The 27,020-nt window shown below is 35.9% G+C and overlaps 1 protein-coding gene across 1 annotated transcript in view; it reads left to right on the plus strand.

The window, feature by feature from the left end:
* LOC120636325 (SCY1-like protein 2) overlaps positions 1-27,020 on the plus strand; it is a 117,232-nt gene that overhangs the window by 79,434 nt on the left and 10,778 nt on the right. Inside the window, exons 4-8 of the mRNA XM_039907755.1 lie at positions 15,523-15,643; positions 19,888-19,983; positions 21,069-21,214; positions 25,651-25,781; positions 26,136-26,259. Of these exons, the coding sequence (XP_039763689.1) occupies positions 15,523-15,643; positions 19,888-19,983; positions 21,069-21,214; positions 25,651-25,781; positions 26,136-26,259 (618 nt within the window). The remainder of the gene's footprint in view (positions 1-15,522; positions 15,644-19,887; positions 19,984-21,068; positions 21,215-25,650; positions 25,782-26,135; positions 26,260-27,020) is intronic.

Here is a 27,020-nt window from a genome sequence, read left to right on the forward strand (position 1 = left end):
GAAATACATAATTTTAGTAACTTCTTAGGCTAATTGGCAGCTTGGCTCGAATAAATGGTTTATTTTCCATACCGGTTACTTTTAGGGTACATTTTGACTGTAAAATATTAGATCCTTACGTATGAAATTGGCGTTTCGTAAGGGTGGAAAGGTTTTGAAGAAAACTTCTTTAGGCGTGTTCTAAGATTCTGGCAGCGTTGCCACTTTGGATGGCCAAACTAATTCGTTGGTCAAGGTAACTGCCCGCTCTAGGATCACCGGTAGACTCGATAACCCTTTTCGATAATTCTTTAAAAAGGGCAATTAAGGGCAAAGGGAATATTTTATTAATAAATTTTCTGTCGATTTCTATCTATATATTTCTATTTCTATAATATTGATTGACAAGGTTATATATACACATGTGCTGATCTTACCTTAAATTTTATTCTCATTTATTTTATTTAACATACGATAATATTTATAAAATGTGAAAGTGATATTAATGAATTTTAAATAGAGTATTAAATGAAATGGCGGAGTCCTAGGACCATTGTACTATTTCATCAATAAATAATAATAACATTAACATTTTTATTTCAATCGCACGTAAAGGTTACACGCACACACTTTTTTTTTAAATGAATATATTTATTTAATCAAAGTATGTACCGTTGCTATCTATGCACTCTTTCCATGTCATAGGTAGTTAATTGATTCCTTTACTAAGTAAACGATTTGGACTCAATAAAATATTTGAAGGCGGGTCCAAATAATGCCCTAAACTGCCTGACAAAAATATCAATTCCTATGTTACCCACACAGGAAATCGACCGGACCTCCCGCTTAGCTATAAAGTGTAGAGTTTATTTCTCGATAAACGGAGCTTAAGAGCACGATATAATAGGGACACGTTTAGTGAGATTGAATCGGTGCTCAAAGGCAATTGATTTACAAGATAGCTTTAAGGGCTACGTTACATCTACATACTACGACATAATAGCGAGTATTTTATTCTTTTATTTTTATAAATCGTGTTCACATGCGAATCATGGAAGCAAATAGCATCCCGTAATAATATACGCTTCTTTACTTGTTAAAATATTATAATAGGCAATATTTGTCTGGCGGGAGTAAAGTAATAGGTTTCTAGGACGATCCCGCGTTAATATGTTGATTCAGTTTATGAGTCAATAATCGTCAGACAACATGAACCTCGGCAAAGCGCCGAACCCTTCCATCCATGTATACGCTTTCAAATTATTTTGTGCGTATATTTTCATATGAGATTAAAATAAACAATTGAACATTATGTCAAGACTTTTGAGTTTTTCAAAGTGGTAAATCCTTGCCTATAAGTCTCCTTGCACAGCAATCAAAGGAATCTAAAGTGGATACATAAAAAATACTGCAGCATTCCACGCACCGCCGACTTTGAGCTTCATATAAAGTACCTAATCAGTTGGTGGCCACATATTGCAGCAGTATGTGGCCATCTAGTCGACCTATTGATAGATCCCGTATTCGCGGTTCGAGTATAAGGAGTATCGAGGTGATTATAATTAATCTTTATTTTCAAGTGAACTTGACTGTCACCAACTAGTAGTAAATGGTGGTGCAGTCTGCGATGGTAAAGCCTAACCAGTCCTGGGTATGGCAGGTATGGAATTTAAAACTTATACACCTAATCGATATCACAAAATCGCTTGTCAGCTCGTCTCTGTCAGTGAATAGCGAAAAACGAAGCTAGACAAAAATCTTCTTTTCATATCTCGGGTTAAAAATGACATTGTGCAAATCTCAGTGATCTTATCATATCCCCAGGGAACACAAAACTATATATATGTGGTAAAAATAATTGAATTTCTTGTATTTAATGAACATTTATCACTAATTGTAGAGAATATTATCGGTGACATTTCTTCTTATCCGTTTTAGTTTTATAGTGTTTGATTTTGTTCACTTCCTGGAAAAGCTGTTGATCTTATAGTTTCCTGTTCCTCTAACTGCGCGGACATTTTTGTTGTCATTTAAAACTAAAATGGAATACATTAGGATAAAATGGAATACATTAGGAAAGAATAGAAATTCTTTTAATACACTTTACTATACTGATTCGCACAAAACGAATATACTTTTAATAGATAGTCTGCAATGTTAGCAAAAACAACCCAGACCAGTCTTAGAAAGATGTTAATTTTTTTTGCAATAAATGAACCCTTTTTTTTTGACAAGTAAAAAGCAAGAAATATTTTTTTTTTTTACAATATTTCGTGGTCGGTGCCAAGTAAAATGTGAAAAATTACTACTACTATATATAAAAGGCAGTCTATACCTTGGCGTTTCAGTACACAAACAAATTTTTTCACGTTTTTTAGTGGGTACGTTTGCAATTATACAGAGTTCATGTAAAATTACTAGCAGTTAAAACAAATAGAATACAATATAGGATAAAAAGATAATTTTTTTAAATCATTTTTAATAATTGATATGCACTGCAGAACGCGCTCTGATGAATATCAGCGTCTTGACATTTGCGTACTAGAGATCTTGTTTACCTATACCTGATCCAGTACAACTTCTAACTTCTTCCAAAAATGTTTTTAAGCAAGCTTCGCTTAAACACCGATCTTTATGTAAATATATTTTTTTAAATCATTTGAAGTGGCAATGGGCGGGTACATAGCTCGGAAAACTGAACGTGGCTAAGGACCGTGCATTTTGGGACGTCCTACTAAAGACCTATGTCCAGCTGTGGACATCGATTGGTTGATATGATGATGACGATGATTTATCATTACTCTTCATGATTTATCTGCAATGCCAACTTTTTTTAATCATTCGTTAAAGTTGATACAGCTCATTGTTTATTGTATTTTCATAATAATACGTGATATTCATAATAATAATTATCCTAGTAAATTATTAATAATATTTCATGCAAGGGAAGGTACAAAGGCGCAAAGCCACCACGCTTCTTCAACGCAAGTGGTTGTGATTTAAAGATTGATCCAAAGAAACCAGTACCAATGTTTTTGCATGCTTCCTTACTCTGTGATCACTGATATTTTTCTAAAGGTAAAAGCCCCTGGAATCTAATATGGACTTTGTGATCCGCAGCCAAACACATGTAAAACTAGAACAACGATGCAGCTGTCGTAAAATATCATAATTATTCGGAAAATGTTACTGGCATGTAATTATCTGCCACATTCACTATGAAATTCAAATCATAACGCAATTGCAATCTGCGACATCAATCTGGAAATCGAATATCATCGACCGTAATAGAGATGTCAATTTCAGTGACTGACTCTGACTTCCAAGATTCGGGTCCCTTGTTTGGCTAGAATGTTAATGAAGGATTGTTACCAAACTGCGTGAATAAATAGGTAACAAGTTGGAGATAAAAAGAATCAATGTAATAGAAAATTATAACGTTTGATCTTTTGCAAATAAAAATTCGCAAGTACGTACATTAATGACATGCTAGCTGGGTTGCGGTTGTGTGCGAAAGCGTTCCCACGACCCAGTCACCAGGCGATGAGTTGGAACACCGTGGGGTTTTAGTCTGTAAGAGTCCGGCATAACACCACCTCCCCTTGGTGTAGTGGTATCCATGAAGATTTCCCCACGAGAAAAAAATAAAAAATAAATCAATCAATCCTAACCGTATTCGGTCACAGCGACTGTTTCGGATTCCAGCTGAGAACGCCGCTGGTAAGACCTTAGATGACTCGTATAACCTGATTCTGTGCTAAACGTACGGCTGCATTCGCTACACGTCAACACACCGGCAATGTAGTTATATGATAAGGCCGCTGGTTGTCGGGCCTTTAGCTCATCGCGTTTAGCATCAAGCGTCTTAAGTCGCCTCAACTCAAACTTCGTCACGTTCGTGTTTTCTAAGCGCTGCCAATGTGAGCGGTCTTTCGTAAAGGTCTCCCATCTAGCCGGAACTATGGAACATTGCTTCATATGACACTTCAGCAGCTTCATCTTTATACCGCAGAAGCTGGCCGACATGTTTCCGCTTGCCATCTTGCAGTTCGGAGTAGAAGATGCGCTTTGCAATCCGCAATTTTACCGCATTTAAAAAGTGTACCAGACTTCTAGGTATTTAGATAATAATATTATATGAAGAATATTTGAAGCATCTAAGATATTTTGAAATTTGTCTGGCATAACAGATAACGCTCTCATCAGTCATCTACGTCAAAGGTCGAAAATCAATTACTTTTCATAGTTTATCAATGCCTTTTCAATGGTGAAAGGTATACATTATTACCTCTTACCTTTTATCATAAAAGCATCGGCTTACGCTAATGCGTTTTTGCCTTTCACGATCATAATAATATACTTAACATTTTCAATGCCAATCTAAGATGCAAATACTTGATATCCATCGTTAATATGGATATTGGTTATGTATATATGAAGCGGTGATAACCCAGTGGGTAAGAGAAGGGGGGTAACCTTGTGGGTAAGGCTTCGCCTTAACTTTTAAGAGGACTGAGTTCTATCCTTGGCCTCAAACTTTTCGGAGTTATGTGCGTTTATTTGCGCTGAAGGAAGATATTTCCATAAGAATCGCAAATAATATTGTTTAAATCTCAATAAGTTCTAAGTTTATATAAAAAGTAAGCTTACACAAAAATCCTATTATAACGTTAAGGATTACTTAAACGATAAAAAAACCATAAATAAATAGACTGTGAGATGGTGTTAACAAAAAAAAATAGCCTACTAAGTTTGTTGTCGGCTCTTCTTAGACCAGAGCGCGTTTGGAACACTCGTAGCTTTAGGTTTAAGTTCGCGAACGAAGTTATCACCATCCCCTTACAATTACGTAAACGTGTATGTATGAACGCTTCATAAGTGCCTGTGATAGGCCTACATGAATAAAGAAGTTTTGAATTTCGATTTTGAATTTAAATCCGACTGGATTATTAGTGAAATGATAGGTAAGGGATATTTATTATTTACCCTACTATGTTTTTTTTATTTATAAAGATTTCTAGATGCGTATATGTATCGATTTTAGTTTCTCATTCGCACGAAATCTACAAACGGATTTGATAGAAATTTGAAATTTGGAGATTGTTTATACCCTTAAACATAGGCTTTTACCAAGAAATATGTGCACAGTTTATGCAAAAATTGAATTATCAAACATGTAAAACTCCTTGGTTCCCTCGCAATTTGTAAAAAACAGAATTTTACGTGATGAGCTATAACTATAGTTTTAGCAAAGATATAGGCAAAGACCGTGGGAAAAAGATTTAAACTAGCTGCGCCCAGCGTTGGTCTCTGCGATGAACAGGTCTGGAGTTATAATTGCAATAAAAAATGTTATATGTACAGACAATAAAAAAATTAACAAATACAGACTTTTTTCACCTATTTTTTTTGTTTTTTTTTTCTTATGTGCATCATCATATAAACCTATTAACGGCTACATATAATTAATTAATAATTTCTATTCTCTTACCTGGTCACCTCTAATGCACAGGTTTACCTCTCATAACCTATCCCAACGGCCTTTATTTAGTAGTAACTAAATAAAGGCCGTTGGGATTTTTTAGTTCGATTTGTTAGTTCTTTATTTAGTTCTCTGAAACTACTCATTGTGTCCGCTACTAGGGAGCGTGCATTGTACATAGCAAGACGCGGTTACTATATTATTCCATTGATTGAGGTTAGAGGCCGCACTATACAATAGTGATTGAGCTGAGTTAATCTAAACACTAGCATATATCACGTTACCTACATGAATATAGAAACTATTATCTAATGAAGCGGTGATTGCCCAGTGGGTGGGACTTTGACCTCACTTTAGAGGGACCTAGTTCGAATCCCAGTACGCACCTCCAACTTTTCTAAGCAATGTGCGTTTTTAAGCAAATAAATCACTTGCTTCAACCGTTAAGGAAAAATCATGAGGAAACATGCCTGAGAGTTGCCCATAATGTTCTCAAAGGAGTCCATCAATCCGCATTGAGCTAGCGTGGTGGACTTCGATCTTAACCCCCTCTCATTGCGGGAAGAGATCCGTGTCCTTTAGTGGGCCGGTAATGGGTCGATATGATGATGATCCAATAAAACAAAACATAGCAATAGAGTTATACGAATGTGGAAACCTTTGCCTGAAGATGTAGTGACTGCAGAATCACTGAATCAGTTTAAGAATAGACTGGATAAACATCAAAAAGACAAAGAGCGCAAGAAATGATATAGACGCATCAGCGAAAGCTGCTTGGTCTATTATATAATAATTAAAAAAATTGATCGATCAGTGCGCTGTGCAATAATTGTTGACAATACTATTCCACAAGACGATAATCTTGTGAAAGCTGAAAAGGAAAAAGTATCTAAATACTTGGACCTTGCTCAAGAGATTACCGCCATGTGGAATGTTGAGTCGACCGTTATTGTTCCGATCGTCTTTTCAGTCAATGGTCTTCTCGCGAAAAGCTTCGACCAACATCTTAAGAAGCTTTCGCTTGGTTGTTGGATCAAGGGTCGGATACAGAAGGCAGTAGTCCTTGAAACGGCGCGTATTGTGAGGAGGTTCCTCACTCTGGAGCCCTGACCGCCGGTTGCTTGGGCATTCAAAAGCTCCGCAAGCGGAGGTTGGATGTTTGTGTTTTATAAATTATTAATAGTGTTTTTAATTTAATTTTTAAGCATTGTTAAGAATTTAAAAAAAGAAATTAAAAATAATCAATTATAGAAAATAATAATAATAACAGCAAAAGCACGTGTTTATTAGTATAATTGCGTTTTAAAGTATTCTGTAGTTCTGTCACAAAAAGCTTAAGTACAGTAAGCTCTACTGTAAGCTTTTTGTGACAGAGCTCGACCGTAGAAGTACTACTGCGATGCTTATTTCTACCACCAGCAACATTGCTGTGAAGATCGTGGTAGCCGCTGTTATTACAATTACATAAGGCCTCAGGTTTATTAACACAGGGTGACACTTTGTAGGATGTTTGACTAACATGCCTAGCGAAGGGTTGTTGCTTTTACAAATCTCGTAGAAAATGTTTGTTTTCCTAGAATAAAATGTAGCCTATGTTACTTTCCGTCCATTGAACTAACTAAATTCCAAAAATAAATTTGATTGGTTGCTTAATTAGGGCGTGCAGGAAGAACAAACAAACAAACGAAATCTTTCGCATTTATTACATAAGAAGTAAAGATTCGATATACACTTTGCCGTGTCGTTTACCCAACTATAAGTGCGATCTTTTAATTACAACATTGTGCTTAACATAGTTAAAGAATATATAACATTGGTTTGATCCCATTAGTCCTCATTATACAGCGCAGACTGGCCTTCCAACTTCGCTAGCAAACTGGACTAGATTTTCAACCAAATCTAGATTATACTTTCGCGTACGTTAATTTGTTTCAGAATAACATGTTTGTGTAGCAACTAAGTATGTTAAATTCATTACTATCTACTTATCATACAAAGTATAAAATCTATTTAAAATGTTATTTGTATGATATTCCTCAACTAATGTACATCATCATATCTTCTTCAGTTTCTAATAGGAACTAAACGGATTCGGAACTGAAGAAGATGGTATCATCGATCAATCGTACATCAAAGTACGATTTTCCACCGTCTGACCTCCGAACTTCAATATATATAGATAAATAAATAGATATACTACAATAATGCACACATCGTCATCTAGCCCTAAAGTAAGCGTAGCTTGTGTTATGAGTACTAAGATAACTGATGAATATTTTTACGAATAATATACATAAATACTTGTAAAATACATATAAACACCCAGACACTGAAGAACATTCATGCTCATCACACAAACATTTTCCAGCTGTGGGAATCGAACCCACGGCCTTGGACTCAGAAAGCAGGGTCGCTGCCAACTGCGCCACTCGGCCGTCGATATATGAAGATATGATAATGATACCCAATGATTATGATGATCATCATATCGACCCATTACCGGCCCACTTCATGGCACCGGTCTCTTGGTACAATGAGAAGCGTTTAGGCCGTAGTCCACCATGCTTTCCCAGTGCGGATTGGTGGACTCGACACGCCTTTGAGAACTTTATGGAGAACTCTCAGAACTCTCGCTCATTGATCTCTCTCGACTGATTGCCGCAGTTTGCAGCCACCCTGCTTTCTAAGCCCAAGGCCTTGGGTTCGATTCCCACAACTGGAAATTGTTTGTGTGATGAGCATGAATGTTTTTCAGTGTCTGGGTGTTTATATGTATATTCTGAGTATTCATTTATAAAAATATTCGTCAGTCATTTTAGTACCCATAACACAAGCTACGCTTACTTTGGGGCTAGATGGCGATGTGTGTATTGTCGTATTATATTTTCGGGGGTCCGATATTGGATCCCAGCACGCACCTTTTACTTTTCGAAGTAATGTATGTTTTAAGCACCTAAAATATCACTTGCTTCAACTGTGAAGGAAGACATCGTGAGGAAACCTGAATGCCTGGGAGTTCCATACTATTCTCGAGGAAGTGTGGAGTCCACACATCCGCAGTGGAGGAATGGGCCGGTAGTGGGTTGATATGATAATGAAGATGGTCAAGTATTGCACTATTTCAGTAGCTAATAACTAATACAATATTATATTAATAGCTAAAGCACTATGCAATAGACCCTTCTATATAGCCGTGACACATTAATGGATTGACCATTACAAAGGGAATGTCATGAATCGTTCGAATCCATCGCATTACAAAAGATCCAGTATCAGTAGGAGTAATCAAACAGCCCTTTGTGAATCTCTGGAGGTATCGCTAATTGTTTGAGGTGTTTTATTTTATCCGTGGATTAATAGGCTTCCCGTGTATTGAGTATTGAGCCTTTATTCGTGAACCGGCATTTATATAATAGCTGGACTTATTTTTACGCATGAACGTAATGAAATCTTTTATGGAATATTTCGCCACTAATTAGCATTTGTCCCCTGTACTTAAGAGTACGAGTCTAAATAGTTTACGAACCATAAACTAATTTGGAAAGAAAACTAAATATTTGGAAAGAAAACTAATAATTATTGCACTACGGCCTAAGCCTTTCTCTTTGCGGGAGGTGACCCGTGCCCTGTAGTAGGCCGGCAATGGGTTTACATAACTCGTATCACATTCACGGGAAGAGAAGGGGTGGTGATAATTATATACTAATCTGCCTTCAGCACTCTGCTGAATAACGTAAAAACAATGAGTAAAATATCTATCTATAAATTAAAAGTAAAACTTTAAAAACCCCTCACTTTCATGGAATGATATAGTGTTCATTATTTACTAGTGAAACCCTTTTTTTGATACCCATACTTATAATTGCACAAATATAAATTATATTTGTGCAAATTAAGTAACCCGCCATTTTGTGGCGACGGCCTTCTTTGACCGATTCCACTATCATCAAACATACTTAAGAACACTCCTGACTAATTCACCATGCCATACAAACACACACTCGCGCACACACACACAAACACGCACACACACGAACACACGCACACACAGCCACACACACGCACACACGCACACTCGCACAGCCACGCACATATATGTAAACGTCAAACGTATTACACACCTTCGTTTTTTCGGCGGAGTTAATAAAAGGGCTGTCTACTTAGATTATATCTGTAGCTATATATAACTATCAGCGATTAGACACTCCGTCGAATAACATCTACTCTTAAAAGTTGGAATTGTCATATCATCCGCATCATTACAAATTCTTATTTTTTTCGAAAAGATCTAACATCAACTTTCAAGTTCATGAAAAGTTTTAACAACGTTTAGCGACAGAACCGACAACTTTCCGCGAAGTAAGCTCTCGCATGATCTCGTATGATTCAAACTATTCCATTTAAACATAAATAGAACACTAATTAGGTAATTATTGTATCAATCAGTTTAGCGTTTAGCATTAGCGTGCAAGAGCTTGTGGTAGTTATATCAAGTGATCAACTGTCAAAGCTGATTGAGAATTAATACATACTATTGTAGCAACATGTTATCTCAAAGTGCATTAGACAATTGACATGATCAAAGCAAATGCAGTGGGCTATTTATAGTTAAACAACGTCAGCCTGCGTCGTCTTTTGAAATTACCTATTGATTTTCTATAAAATGTAATCTCCCTTGCGGTCTCTTATTCCATCCTGAGAGAATTTCCCGAAAATAGTTATAACTATAAGTGATTGTAAGCTCGTACTTTTATTAGTAGTAGAGATTTTTGAAACAGAACTCGTCCGGGGTAGTACAACCGCTTTGCTTATTTCTGCCTTGTTTGTTTTGGGCAAAAGCAACCAATAGTAGCGGTTTAGGGGTCGTGATGGTCACTGTAATATCAGGAAAGTAAGGCTTAACTCCTACGCCTCCGATTGAAGTACTTATGCGGCATTGGTAGGACGTGTTTCTTGCATGCCTTCCGGATTTGCTCTATTTATAGCAGATGGATTTCCAAGGTGGACTATCTGCTTGGTTTGCTAACAAATTCTAAATACAAATTCAAAATTTCTTTATTCCTGTAGGCCTATCACAGGCACTTATGAAGCGTTTATACATACATGTTTACGTAATTGTAAGGGGATGGCGATAACTTCGTTCGCCAACTTAAACCTAAAGCTACGAGGGTTCCAAACGCGCCTTGGTCTAAGAAGAGCCCACAACAAACTTAGCCGGGTAACTTTGTTTTTTGTTATCACCATCTCACAGTAAATTTATTTAGCTATGAAGCTAGAGCAATTCACACCCAAGTTTTTTTATCGTTTAAGTAATCCTTAATATTATAATAGGATTTTTCTGTAAGCTTACGTTTTATATAAACTTTGAACTTATTGAGAGACATCTCAAAGATTTCATTTGGTAATTTGTTTACAGTCACAGTACATTTACAGTAAATTTTCATATATTTACTGATAATGCACCGTCATTGTTTTAACTTCTTTAACAAAAAAACAACAAAACCTTCCTATGTCCAGAGGCTCCACCCAGGGTGGTAGGGTAGGTAGCTAACAACGCTACGGTTGTCAATGCAGGATTGCCTGTCAAATAACTTGGGACCACATCACCCATCGGTTCACCTAGCTATGTGCCTGATGAGCTTTACAACTCGTTAAGCTATGACGTTAACTCTGTTTCTTCGTGTTCGATTTTATGAAGCAGAAAAACTCCGACTGCAACTCTCACTGTCGCTCGCTAAATGACTCTGAGCTTACTTATGATGACCAGCTAGGATAAAAAATAAAACAAATTAAAAATACTTTATAAAATTTCAGGGACTTTATTACGCTCCGGTCCGGTTTTAGTGGTACCCATACCTTTTTCGGGAGCCGCAAGTTATCACTCGCCACACGAAATTAGGATTGCGGAATTCCATGATAATCACCATCATATCAAACCATTACTGACCCACTACAGGGCACGGGTCTCATCCCACAAGAGAAGGGGTTAAGGCCTTAGTCTAACACGCTGGTCCAGTGCGGATTGGTGGATTGCTGCTTATTTTGCTAAATTCCGCGAAAGGCAGGAGAATCGTTGCGGTGTAATTTATAATTTCTACAATCATTTCTATCTCGTAAGTCGATAAATGACATTATTGTACTCATAAACGCATCCATTTCTACAATCTTTATACTCCACACCAAACAGATCTTTTGAAACTTAATTTTCATAAAGAGCTCCCACCTATGTGCCAATTTTTAACTTTATAAGTCAAACGGTCGGAACGTTGATAAGTCAGTGAATAAATCTCAAAGTTATCGTACTTATATACGTAAGTCAAAGCGATATATACAATGTAGTATGAACGCGGTCCAAAGCGTGCATTGACCTTAATTAGATAGACTTTATAAAATTTCAGGGACTTTATTACGCTCCGGTCCGGTTTTAGCGGTCTTTTTAGTCACTCGTTTGCGGAATATTGTGTCAAGGTGCCAGCCCTAGCAGTCGATAGAGTGTAGGTAATTGGCATTCTGTTTATTCATTGCTGTTCACTGTTGGCTTTACCTGTACCCTGGTTTTGATCTGCAAGCTCTCAATTATGGATTCGCTTTCGTGTATCGGTACATTGATCAAAGCAAAAGGTAGTGGATCAAATAGACTACTGATTATTACTTCACAAACGTGTCACAAAGAGCGCTATATTTAGAGTTGTGGACGAATAACAGTTTCAGGGAACGGTAGAAGGTTAATTTTTTTTATTCCACTACAGGTTAGCCCTTGATGCAACCTCACCTCACCTGGTGGTAAGTGATGATGCAGTCTAAGATGGTAACGGGCTAAGTTGTATGACGGTTATGTTAAGCCCATACCCCTAATCACTTTCTACGAGACAACGTACCGGAACGCTATATCGCTTGCGGAGAGTTTTGGTCGATAAATTGGTCGGCGCGCCCAGCTAATGGGATCAAGGTTGAGTAGTGCTCGAGGTTGCAAACTAATAAGTGAATTTATTTAAAATAAATTAAGCACGTCTCTTTGTCTTAAATGTTTAAATGGAGTTGCACCTGAAGAGAAACAAGTTAATTGAACGAACGAACTGCTCCCGGAAACTTTTGATATAAATCGGTTTGAAATACTGCTTGAAAGTTTCTTCTATTTCCACAATACCATCTTAATGATCGAATTGATTAAAGTTTCTGAAGAGTTTATTTCATTAATACGCGGCTCTGCTGTTGTTTATATATTACAAAATCGGCTCTATGTCATGATTATCTACGGATTTTATGTAATCACTGTTTAGGAAATGCATTCAAATAGTTTTCATGAACTGTTGAACGCATGTATACACAATGAACACAAGAGCGCAATTCTTCTGTGCTTAGAATTAGCCTACGCGACCGGGGACGTTGTGGTTATCACAGATATTGCATTCTTTTACGTCTTAAACTATAATTAAGAGTTTTTTTTAAACTGCAATCAGTTGCGAGACTTTAATCAGATGTGCTGGGTGCGTTATTGGCAGTCACAACGAGGGATCTATCGCTCAACCGTCCGTTAACGGTCGAGCACGTAAACTCGTTTTAGGCGTTTCAAACGTGCAACAGTGAGCTGGCAAGCCAGTTGAGGTGGTTGGCGCTCTTATAATTAGAACTCCTGCGGCTTAAACTGTTGGTGTTTAGACTGTTAGAGCATAGAAACGCTTTCACATATTCTACTGCAAAAACGTATTCTCACCGGCTGTGGTTAGGTCTAAGTGAAAAGAGAGAACTTTTTTTTATAGTATTGACAGACCAAGCAGATGGCTCACCAGATGGTAAGTGGACAACCATCGCCAATTAACAGAGCTGCTTTAGTTCATGTTGGTGTTTAGACTGGTAAAGAACCGCTTTCACATATACGACCGCGATATCGTAATCTAACCGGCTGTGGTTAGGTCTAAGTGAAAAGAGAGAACTTTTTTTATAGTATTGACGGACCAAGCAGATGGCTCACCTGATGTTAAGTGCCACCATCGCCTATAAACAGAGCAGCTTCACTTCATGCAAGGAGCAATTCCTGCAACATGCGGTCCTGTATGTACAAGTTTGAGGTGTAGGTGTTAATCCTCATGTGCCTATAGATACAAGACACACAAAGCTGATAATTATGTCTGCCGCTGCATTGTTGCAGAACACAGCATTGCAACAATGCTGCTAAGCGGCAGACATAAGCATCGCGATAGTACTTAACCGGGCGAGCTCTGCCACAAAAAGCTTTACTACCAAAAAAAGCATCGTTAACATAAATAATTGGCCCATCAATAATTGATAGAGCTTTGTTTATAATTTGGTAACAAAATTGCCGTTGGCTACATTCTCACCTGAAATATATCCACGAGAAATGTCAAACGGGAATAAATTTCTCCTCTCCCCTGTTGACGTGCTGTGGCAAGTGGAAAAGTTAATATATATAGATAGAGGATATAATTTATGTCTCCTGTCCGTGCTAGCCCTGCTGATGTGTGATAACTAATAAGCGGTCATGCAGTCGAAGATAAATATTTATCTTCGACTGCACTAAACTGTAAAGGGTGCATTCGTCAACGGTGCATTAATCTAATCCCTAATTCTTGGTATCCACTTTTTAAAAGGAAGTACGACGGTAAATAATGGCTAGCATGAGCCATAATTATGAATCCTTTTTTTTTTTTTCTACGTGGGGAAACCTCATGAATACCAACGCAGCCGGGGAGGTGCAATGGTTATGTCGGATTCTTACCGACTAAACCCCACGGTGTTCAAACACGTAATACAGGTATAATTTTAAATCTTATGTGTATTAAGGCTCCCCTAACCACGTGTTTAACCCAGGCTCTTCGACTACAATATATGCTCCCATCACTTATTTATTTATTTATTTATTTATAATGGACAACCAGCAGTGGATACTTAATGTATCTTGCTCTTTTTTTTGGAATGAGTCACATCAGTTATCACAGCTTGCATTAAAATCTTATACACTTATCAAGAAGCTTCCAGTTAATTTGTTTGATAAGATTAAAAACACAAATAAGATTAAATATGTAAGGGTTGCCCTAAAGAAGTTTTTTCTAAAATAACTTTTTCAATGAGAATGTTGCGTGGGGTAGGGACTGGTATGTCATCTATGTACAAGTTGTAATCATAAACTTGCTATGTTGTGTACTGACAACTGGTAGGGTTGCGATTGCAACTTAAATAATAAAAAAAAAAAATTAATATCACTAATACCTTGTCACATAAACTCTGTGTGCTTTGTGATGAGATGAGTTACCTAGTTGTCGTTTGTTTTACTCTTAGGTTGACCAATAAAAAAAAAACTGCACTACGAAAAACCTTCAGGCTCCTAAGAAAACAAATGCAGTGTAACAAAGCCAGTGTAGCCGTTTACGCCTCGTCGTGCCACCAACTCGTTCCAACAGTGGCACGAGAGGGAATAATTGGCATTCCTCATCGTACCACTGAGTCCGGAATCTACTTAACTTACTTCGTTGATCTACTTAACTTACCTTTGGATATAACTCTCTAATATTATACTAATTAAATAGTTGTTGCTGACTTTCTTGTTACTACTACTACAAGTTTACTCGTATTTATAACCGACTTTAAAAAAAGAGGAGGTTACCAAGTCGGTCGTATTGTTTTGTATTGCACCGGTAAAGCATTGTAGGTCAGCCACCGAAGAGGTGGATGGACGGCATCAAGCGAGTCCTTGGGAGCCGCTGGAAACATGCAGCCCAGGACTGTGGATTAGGAAACTCCCTACAAAAGATCTATAATATCCATAAGTGGACGTCAATCTGTGGAATAGATCATGGTCAGTGGCGTGCACTTCATACATGCACAAAAGCACTGCATACCCAAATTATTTTATATAACCCGTATTGGAGGGGAATTTTTCCATTTTATGCCATGTACCTGCTTTATGCATACCCTGGTCAGAAACCCTGTGCACGCCACTGATCATGGTGATGATGATGGGACATAGTATCTAGTACCTTTCTAGACAATATAGTTCCTAACACCAACTATTATAATGACTAAACTGTATGAACCCTTTTCAGATGGTCGAAGCACTCCACTACATACACTACACAATGCGTCAGATCCATCGGAACGTGTGTCCTCAAGTAATTATCGTCACTAAACGTGGCACTTGGAAGCTCTTCGGATTGGAGTTCACAGGTAAGCCCATTGAGGTCTCTAAAACTATACAGCTACTTAAAAATAGCGGAAAGGTTCGGAAACTATGGTTCAAAACGGAATTACTCTTATCTGGAAAGGTATTCGAAATTCAATTCGGAAAAAGTTTTTTTTTTTAAGTAAATAAATGTAAATATAATTTTATTCATAAACCAATATAATCTAAAATAACCTATGTACTAGAATAAAACTAAATAAAATCTTAAACGTCTTCAAACCACCGCAGCGAGGGATAGTGCCTAAGATGCTCGCAGCATTACCCCTTTGAATAGCCGACGGCTATTCGGCTATTCGGCTATTTAAATTAATGTATATTTATTGACTTTAAAATGTCACAATAAAATGATAATGATGAACATCGCAATCCATTTTAATATAAACACATACGACACGCCAAAATGTAGGTAAAGAAAAATTATAAAATAACAGATAAAATAAATGGCATGGTAAAGATCCATATTTGCCGAAACGATTTCTCAGTTGTTTATTTAGAGTAGCCAGGAAAATACTAATATCAACAGTTTCCCAGATTTTTCCAATAGGAAACTGTCCTTTCTTTGAAAATGGCGTCTCAATCAGGAAATCCTGCCATAACAATCATTGTTTGGCGCACAGAATCTTGGAAGTTTTATAACGAGGCGAAAAGCGTTATAATACGGTTTCCTAAGCGTATTTTTGTTGTGCTTCCGCTTGACAAACCTTGTATCCAGTTGGTCGGTTTGCGGTGTAAAATGTTTCGCCGACAATAATATTTTTGTTATTACAAAATTATAAACGTGTTAATAGATTCAGTAACTTTTTAAATTAATATTGAAATAATAATAATTAAATTAACTTATTATAATATAACTATTGAATCGCAAAAGCTGATTAAATAAATAAAAGTCTACCAAAAAGTACCTACTATAATATTTTTTTTCAGTCATAATAAATCGGCATAAACTCATCTTTTCACATTGAGACTGCACGCCGCACAGCATTGCTGACATGCTCTACATATGACGTTAATTGCATATTCTGTAATTACATATTCTGTAATTGTTAAATTGCCTCAGATCTAGGTTATAGTCTTTTACGCATTATTTCCTACATGATAATATGTACATGTAGATATGTTTTGAAACACGATCCATGTATTTAGGACTGGAAATCTTTAGTGTCGAAAATTCGTAACGGAATAAAAAAATTGCATTTGTTTGTCGGGTTTCTAATAATACATTGGAATGCCTTACGTTTACCTCTTCACTTATAATACGAGTACCTTCAAATTAAGAGTGAAATCCAAATGCATTATTACTTACTATGTTAGGGGGAAAATTCATTTTATTAAACCCGTCCCCTAATCGTTGTCTTCGCGACATCATATATTCATACAGTCGTATATTCTTATACACCGAGTTGATAATTTTATTTATTTTTAAATTCAATCCTTTTTAATTATACATATCCATTCAAAGTTTGGGGTTCTTAAATATCTGAACTTTGTTTGTTATTTATTTATTATAACAAAAGAATAATACATGATAAAAACTCAGTCCTCAATTACCTACCTAGCCTAAAAAGTTTCCAGTTTCACAATGTCCTGTTAAGTAATTTTGTTGCTGCCACATTAGGAGACGGCAATAACGAGTATAATCGACTTTTACAAAAAACAGGCAAACGCTTTGAGATGATTTCTAAAACTTGCGTGGTAGTGGATTCGAAAATTCGAAACTTCCGACTATACCTTTTCAAGTCGGAGGTCTTGTTTTTAACCAGATGTCAGATCTATTTTAGCATACGCAGACAAATTTTCAGTTTTAATTAAACACCTTCTCAACTCCCTCACGGATAGTGAATTATAAACACTCATGAATACTGAGCATGTTTAATTTATTCGTGTTCTCATTTATCGCTTACTTTAATTCAATTTGTATTTTCAAAGCAGACGAAATTTCTATCCGTCCCATTTATTTCTGAATGGGCTATTTACCGGTATTTCAACGGGTCAGCATAGACAAAAGAAGTCGTACATTTTTTAGCCCTAAAATAGAAGTCCATATTTTTATGATCATCGTTTTCACTTCATGTTTTTATAATAACTACTACTATCTTTGATGCGAATGGACTTGAGTTCCATTACAATTTTAACTAAAAAAATCACCTGGTACCATAATATCCTTTTCGTCTTAGGTTTCTTCTTAAAACTTAAAACATCATAATACTTTCTGTATATACCTTATGCATATATAGAAATATTCTGGTCATCTGAAATGGAATGATGGAATCACAATTAAATATTTGAATTAAATTGATTTATTCTAGTCCCTCTATGGCTTTTTTTTGTGCAATTGGGCCGAGCACACATTGCCAATGTCTTGTCAATCAAAAAGGCACGAAGCAGATGATCGGTGAAAAAAGAAAGTTTATTTTGAATAGGTACTAAGAAAAAAATAGTTGTAATTAAAAAACATCCTTTTTAACCTAAGGCAACACAAATAAGAATGTACTGAATGCTAAATTATGGAAATGTTTACCTACACCACACTTTAATTTCATTACATTCCATATATTTACATTAAAAATGTAAAATATGGCCTAAAAACAATCATTAAAAATAATTTAATACACACACAGACACTCAAGCACACACTCACGCATACACACACATGGACACATAATATATACAATAGTTCGGCTCCAACCAAATCAAATAAACTTATTCTATTAATTGCCAATTACCTACTATCAAAGCAAGACTTTAAAAAGAGTGTAGAAAACCAATAAACAGGTAAGTTAAACTGTTCTGTAAGTATTTTTTCTTGATTGCTTTTACGTAATTAACTAACTTGGGCGATAGATGAAATACATTTGGCACAATTATATAATAACGACTTGGATACCGTACAAAATACGGATTCGGGGCCTTACCTAAACCGGGATCAAATTTTAATTACTTTGAAAATTGCGTAGGTTAATAATCTGATATCGGCTTGGTCCAAGGCGTGAATTTGTTATTTATTATTAATTTGCGTAATTATTAATATGCGTAAGTAAAGAATTTAATTGATTTAGGTAGGCATTACACTAATTGAAACCTAGTAGCCTTGCTAGCAATATCATATTAAAATGTTACTTTATTAGACAAAACTTGACACTCTAATAATAAGAAAACAATACTTATACAAAACGTTAACAATATTAATTAATACTGCTAGTAAGGAGACAGTCCAAAATATAATTTATTTAAATCAAAAGACGTTTTCTTTTTTAATTAGTGTTAACTATCTACAAACTCTAAATGATCTTATCACATTTCTGACATCATATTAAAAATCTATACAAAGCTGAGCTAGGATTGGCATTCAGCTTAATTTAAATTTTATAAAATATACAAAATCTTGTCTAAGTCAAATTATAAATAAACTTCAGAGTGGGCAGTCGCTTAGTCAAATATTCACAGAGTCTTTTGGTCTGGCTCACCAAAATATTATTTGATTAAAAAGTTACTTAACTACTAATTACAAGCATTAAAGAGATTGGAAATAACAATTGTGATTATTGTAAGTATACGTAATGACGTAGTTTGTAAGTTTTATTCTTTTTATTAGTGTTTTTATCTACACTTTTTTATTTAAAATGCATGTATAAATTCATTTCGACGCTCAGGCCGCGATTGGCAATCGCGGCCTGAGAGTCGCAGGTTCAAATCCTAAAATTTTTATATTCATTTTAAATTTATAAAATAGTTTGTAATGATATTAACCATTCGTAAGCAGAGTGATTAACAATATCTACACTTCAACGCAACATAAAACTTGCGTCAATCATTCAATAACCACTGACTAGGAACGCAATTTTATATTGTTGCTTTCATAGGACACTTTTTAATTGGCAATCCAAAAGTGTCTAATCCGGGTTGATAGTATTATTTTGTTAAATTTACTGAAGGGCGTGGGTGCCGATATAATTACAGGCACATTATATTACAAGCTTAACACCTACGCCTCAGTTTGATAGACCCAGGGCGCCATGTTGCATGACGTGTTTCTTGCATGCCCTGCGATTCGCGGAGTGCCAATTATTACTACAAAAAGCCTTACTTGACTCCAAGGCACGTGAAATTCAATTGTAGTATATCTGTTACAATTAAAAATAACAGATGTGACGGATGGGTAAATTTATGTTACAACATAAAATAGTAATAAAAACAACAGAAATGTAATTATTTATGTTATTGTTCACAGAACATATTATAGACAGAGACCCGTTGGAACTGGTGGTCATAGCACCGTGGTCCATTAAAATTGCTAAAATTACGCAACCTAATTTGGACTTTATGGGTAAGATTTTGATTATAACTATTAATTATTTAACTATTAATTATATATATTTCTTGTGTGCGTGTGTATGTCACTGAACTTAAACGACTTGACTTTAGATTCACAAATAGCCCGACAGATGGTGCTGGGGTCCGGTTTTTTTATAAGTTTGTAGGATTGACAGACAATTTTCGTCCATATGTTTGTAAGCTTATCTGCTTTTTATTTCAAAGTATTTTTACTGGTGGGAGGGAGGCTATGGCCGTGGCTAGTTACTGAAAAAGACTTGCGCCCAAGAGTTCTGATACTATGGCGCGTAGAAACTGATTAGAGTTATTTGTTTTATAGTATCACTGCCATACTTTAGCCCCTTATCAGTAGGTGATCACAGAATTTTCAATCCTTTATACTAAATAAAATAATCTTTATTTTATAATTATTAATTAAAATTACTGGATATTATTTATCACTAATTATTTCATTAAAATTATGTATGATGTTATAAAAAATAGTATTAAAATAATAAATTTGGAAGTCGGATCTTACATTTTTCTAAAAATTCCTTAACATTGAAAAGTCAATAAGTTTCTTGATATAAGTATAGAAATGATTCAAAACTATGATTTAAATAATTTCCGATCGCTACATTCATTTTCTATATTAAATGTGTGGATAAAATACTTATCATGTTTTTTTTTATTTTTTTACATTTAACAAATAGCAACGTCGCTACTAAAGACAGATTTGATATAGTAAAGTCCGCTTTCCATCTTAAGCACGAATGTCGCAAAAAATGGTTCATACTAAAACCTGAATCTTTGGGGCACTTAAACGTTTGAGTTGTGTGAACCGTTATCATAATCATTATCAATAAAGAAAGTGATATTTAATTGTTTAAATTAAAAACGCACATAACTCCGAAAATATATGTTTAGGCCCAACTGCTAACCACGGACATGGGCGTACCCAAGGGGGGTAAATTTCAGAATACAGCCGCGGATGATCTGACCTAAAAATTTCGCACAGAAGCTGGGTACGCCCATGACCACAAGGCAATCGCCGTTGCAAACCGTAATCACTAGCGGTATAATAACTATATTTTACAGCACCCGAATCTCAGATGAGTGGCCAATGCAACATCTTATCCGACATGTTTTCTTTGGGTCTTGTGATCTGCGCACTCTTCAACCACGGCAAGCAACTGATTCAAGCCAACAACAACCCAATGCTGTATTCAAGACAGATCGAGTTTGTAAGTATTCCAGCATTCTTTGTAAATATATACCTCATTGTGAACCCATTACCGACCCAATACAGAGTCCCCTTTTAGATTGAGAAGGGTTTAGCCTGGCCAAATGTGGATTGGTAGACTTCATACGCCTCTCGAGAACTCTTAGGCAAGGTAAAAAAAAATATCGTCAGGAATCGTGATATTTTCCTTTACCTTTAAGTAAAGCTCTTTTATTTTAAAATAAATCTATCTATTTAAATAGAAATTCAGCTCACGTATGTTACTGTTCACAAAACGTGGCCGATGAAATGATTATATATTTGCACACAACATTTCATATATAAGAGTGTTGCCTACGACTCCGTTTTTGTTGCGTTTCCCATTTTGTGAAACAGTGAACTGTTAGTGAAGGGATGGTTTACCCAATTTGGAGTTTACACCTTTCACACTTCTGCAATAAAGGCTGGTCAGCTTTAAGGATCATTATCACAGGTTTGTGAGTTAACTTAACGTTAGTTCATATTTTTGTGCTTTGCATATAGGCCTACTCCTGGGGTCTTACTAACCTTATTTATGGTACATGTTATAGTACTCGGTTCCGATTAATAAATACCAACGCGAACGTCGTACTAATTAATAAATTGCTCATACTACATACTATTTGTAAATAATGTATTAAAATCTACTTTTATATATTACGTTTGATATATGTTTTATATATTATGTATATTTTATATTTATATATTACGTTTATTTATTTAAATAAACTATGTATTTGTATACAATATACATTTTTGGTATTTATGTGTATATTAAAACACTCTTGCAACCATCCCGTTCTCTTACTGTAAGTCCTTTCTACAAAGATTGCCTGTAAGAGATTTCTTACTGCAATAAGCCTTTGCATGTATACATTGTTTACTGTATACTCCTTAATGTTTCTTTTCCTGTGTGTTTACGTGCAATAAAGTGTTTCTTCGTCGTATTTTCTTCTTCTACTAAAGCCTAAGGTAGAGGTTGGACAAGGTGTAAAGGACTCTAAATGAAGGCGTTTATCGAGCACTGTTTACAAGTTGACTTTTCCCTCCATTCAACGCCTTATACGCCAATGGAAAAATATATATAAAAAAATTACATGCGGGTTGAGTGGGAAATAACCTTATAGTTGCAGTTTTTTCCAAATATTTTCGTTCGATGTAATTAATATTTCTTACAATAAATCTGTACGTTAAAATTTTACACAGTGCCGATAGTAACATATCAAATCAATTTCTCCGTGTGTAAATATAATATAATACATCGAGTAGTCAGTATGCGGTGTAAACTACACTCGGTCATTCCTTTTTCTTTACAAAATCATTAAATGGGAATCCAATTGGCAATTGAAAAGATTTACCAAAATTCCGATTCCGGTTTTTGCGGAAATTCTTTCGGCTTCAATGAATTTCCTACTAAAGGAATCTGAAAAGATTTTCTTTTTGTTATCATGCTGTTATTTAATACAAGATTTTTACGTAATACAATTCCGCAATAATATTATACATATTGTCTTATTGATGATCAATTATTTTCTTATTTCAATAAACCTAAATGTGGTAATGTTACGATTGCAATAAATAAGAGAGCAGATATTTTGAAACACAGCTTAGATGGCTGAAGAACCAACACTTTGTGTAAGTTAAATAATATAAGTTGTAGAAAATGTAAATAACATTTTAAGACACAAATAACCTTTGAATTAATAATTACGGGCTCCAAACAGTAGCGATCCGAACCACTAAGCGTTTTGTTAATTAAAGGTTTCTATAAATTTAGAGTGCCTGTCTTCTACAGGAGTGTAATCTCATTAGAGAAATTAGGGGAATGTAAATAACAGGTGCTTCGCAAAGCAAGCGATCAAAGCGTTGTGGAAAATTCCGGTTAAGCCTATTATTTTTCTCTTTCTTCAGAAGAGAGCATAAAATATTGAAAAGCCGACCGTATCTGACACTCCCAGGTATTTCGGGATTAAGTGAGCGTTAAAAAACGCTTCTGTACCAAAATGTTAAAAATTGAACCGTTTCTTCGAGTTTGTTTGTGCGTCAATTATTTTAGTAAATGCTAAAGCTGTCATGATTTCCAACCCATTACCAATTCTTACAACGTACACATGACACGTATCTCCTCTCATAAAAAGAAGCTGGCCGAGTGCATATTGGTAGGCTTCACAAGCCTTCGAGAGTATTATGGAGAGTACTCAAACAGGTTTCCTCACGATGTTCCTTTACAGTGGAAAGTAATATTTAATTTCCTAAAACTAACAAGTCCCAAAAATTACAGGTGCAAACCGGGACTCAAACTTTGAACCCTGAAAGGGACGACGTAGTCCTACAAAAAAAACGGTGTGATTGCCCTGATAGGCAATCACCGTTTTTTAGGAATTTCGAAAAAAAAATATTGCAAATACTAAAACAGCGACCACACCAATATTTAGAAATAACGCGAATTTTCGAAGTAAGTGGGCTAACATTTGGCTAGCAGTTCCAAACAGTCTGGGAAATCTTGAGTTGTTCGTTTGTGGACCAATAAGATAAGTCGAAGGGGTTGTTTTGGGAACTCCAAGTCTCGAGAAGCCATATTCGATCAAATTCCGAGCAAAACCAAATTATGTTTTGTACGTTTTAGCCGTGAATTGTAGGCCCTAAAAACTCAAAAAAGAGACCATTTAAGTAAAGGTGGATGATGGATCGCCTGACTTCGAAAGTCAGGCGATCCATCATCCACCGTCCAACGTTTTTTATCTCACTGCATTAAATGATTTTTCACGAAACACTTCGGCCGTCCGGCTGTCCAAATAAAAATGACAGATTAAAATTTTGTCGTATGTAGCGCCAGATGTAAAAAAACTCATATCAGGGTTTTTAGAAATTCTGATTTTAGTTTCTAGGATACTTTTATTACACAAATTGATTGACTATTCCTTTCATAAATAAAACTTCAAGTGCGGAAATTCAATAACTAAGTTTAGCATACTCTAACAAACAGCAATCAAACGGCTGCTAGATTGAAAAAACAAAAGAGCGTCAGTTTATTTGTTTTTAGTATTTAAAACGTAATCCAGCGTTGCCAGTGGCCAACCTGTATTTACTTTTTATAACTTCCGAACAATTTGTACCGCACACTCACTTTTCATTGTTCTAATACCCTTATTTTTTATTGTATCCTGATAGAAACACGTTAAATTTAACTATGTTTTGTAACGTATTTGTTTTATTGGTCATATTTTGTTCCTTTACGATCAGTTTGGATTAAAGTTTATTTATTAATTTTAGTAGCAATGGCATGGTAGAACTACGGATCTCTAGGTCCAAGGTTCGAAACCCAGGCAGGCCTAAAACTGTTAGGTATTGCGTACTTTCTGTTAGAAAGGAGTTTCAGGAGGAGCCAGGAGTTAGGTAAGGTGCCTCGGAGAATACGTTAAGCGGTCGGATCCGGTTATTATCACTTTATTATTGTTATTATAGTCATTAAGGCCCCCTCAATAATTGAGACCTAGACCTAAATATGATAGTTAGATATATTCCCTCACGGACTTTTTTGTAGGTAACAATGAGTACTTGAATCATGTAGTATATATTTTTTATGAATCATCAATACTTTTCTCAGCGCACTCCAAATAATGAACTTTATAGGCAAAAATTTGTTACTTTGAGTTACATTATTGTTGATTCTGTAATAACAGGCCGACCGATTTTGATAAAATTTAAAAAGTACCACCTGGAAAATATGCCTTGTAAAACTAAAAAAGAATTCCAACAAACTGAAAACCGCCTCCTTTTTGAATTGGGTTAAAAAAAGACCCATCTCTAGCTCCACCAGTTTCAGTTGTACGTTTTCTGTCTAAACCTTACTAATATCCCACCTCTGGGAATAAGCCTCTTCTTTGATTGGGAAAGCGGGCTTAAATGCTTAGATGTGCCTACCGCGCGACTCCTAAGTGAGTAAGCAGGCTTACTTTTTCATCACGTTACCCTAAAAAGCTTTGTACGCCTTCGTCAGCGGCCCATTACAAGGTCTCCTTTCAGAATGAGAAGTTTTAAAGCCGTAATCCACAACGCTGGCCATTTGGCCACTCTACCTATCCGCATTTGCGGATAGGTAGAGTGCACACGCCTCTGAAAACTTTATAGAGAACTTAAGGATTAGGTTTACTCGCGATCATTTAGGTTTCCTCACGATGTTTTCCTTCACCGTTATACCGCACGAGATATTTAAAATGCATGCCGGGGCAAGGCCCTCCCGTACAGGGAGGCTAAATATCTAACCAGCCTATCAACCAGCAATCCTAAGTACCCACTTGGGTTGGTGTGATGGTAACCCTACCAGGCTTGCTTTTTTATCACGTAACACTAAAAAGCTATCTAGCTGATTCTATAATCATGCATTTTATTCGCCATACATAATTTCAATATTCACAGTTGGAACAGCAAGTGAATGCGATGCTGCCGCGGATCCCAGCTGGCCTGCAAGAAGCAGTTCAAAGGATGCTGTCACGCGACCCACACCCTCGTCCAACTACTCAACTGCTACCCCTCATCAACTTTTTCAAGTTAGTAATGCGTGATTCTCATAAATATTTAATAATATCAAATTGAGTTATCACATATAACTCTTGAATTTATTATCGTGGCTTAACCTACAAGTTTCAAGCTCTCAAAAACAAGCTTCGTTATTTAATGAAGCAAGATAACTTTGTAGCTGTGATTTCTGAAGTTTATAATTTTGGAACACTATATAATGAGATATTATAATTGTAACTATTGTCTTGAAGATTTACCATATCTAGGAATAATGTTTTTGGGACATTGGCTCTTTATCATATAAATATTTGGGTGTTCTCCAGTCACATTGATTTTGTATTACTATTGTTAGAACGACTTTGATTATATGTTCATGGTAATAGATGCCAGAGTGAACCCGCTATCCAAGCAATGCAATTCCTAGACGTCATTACCCTGAAGGATGTTGTGCAGAAATCGAATTTCTACCGTGGCGCACTGCTCGAAGCCCTCCCGTTCATACCAAAGGTAAGAAAACCTAGGACTTATGATCGACAGTAATTTAACTTGGTCAGCTCATATAAACCAGGTAAGTAAACGTATGCACTGTGTTGTACATTCATTGAGGAGGCTGCAGAATTTTCTTCCGCCTCATACCAAAATTATGTTGGCCCAATCTTTCTTGCTTCCACTACTTGATAACGCCGACTTCTGCCACTGACGAGCTACTAGACAAACTTAAAAGACTTCAGAATTTATGCATTCGCTTTATTTTCGGATTGCGAAAATTCGATCACTTTTCTGATTTTCGTCGTCAATTAAAGTGTCGCCGGAATGTGCATATTTTAACTGTCCTTTACAACAACTTCATAATTCTTCTTCTCCCGGTTATTTGTGTGAGCGTATAAATCTATCTCTTCCGCTTATGAGACCGCATCTTGCGTATCAAGAAATGTCCCTTCATATAGCACGATTTTCTACCAGACATCTTTCTCCGTCCACGCTACACACCTGTGGAACTTACTCCTTTGTACGCTTTATGTAAATAAGAAAATACACTGTATTAACAGTTGAATCCTGTACATTAAGGCTGAATTCCATACATTGAAAGCATTTTTAGAAAAAAGTCATGTCCATTTTAAAGCTTATCTTCCTTTAATTGGGATATTTATATGTCTGGGTAAACATTTAATGGACAGGCTTGAACATATTTTCATAATATTATCTATATATAAATATTAATTCATTCAATGTTTTAGTTCAGCCAGTTAAAAATATTCAATATGCAT

The sequence above is a fragment of the Pararge aegeria genome, chromosome Z (genome assembly GCF_905163445.1).
Source record: "Pararge aegeria chromosome Z, ilParAegt1.1, whole genome shotgun sequence".
Taxonomy (NCBI): domain Eukaryota; kingdom Metazoa; phylum Arthropoda; class Insecta; order Lepidoptera; family Nymphalidae; genus Pararge; species Pararge aegeria.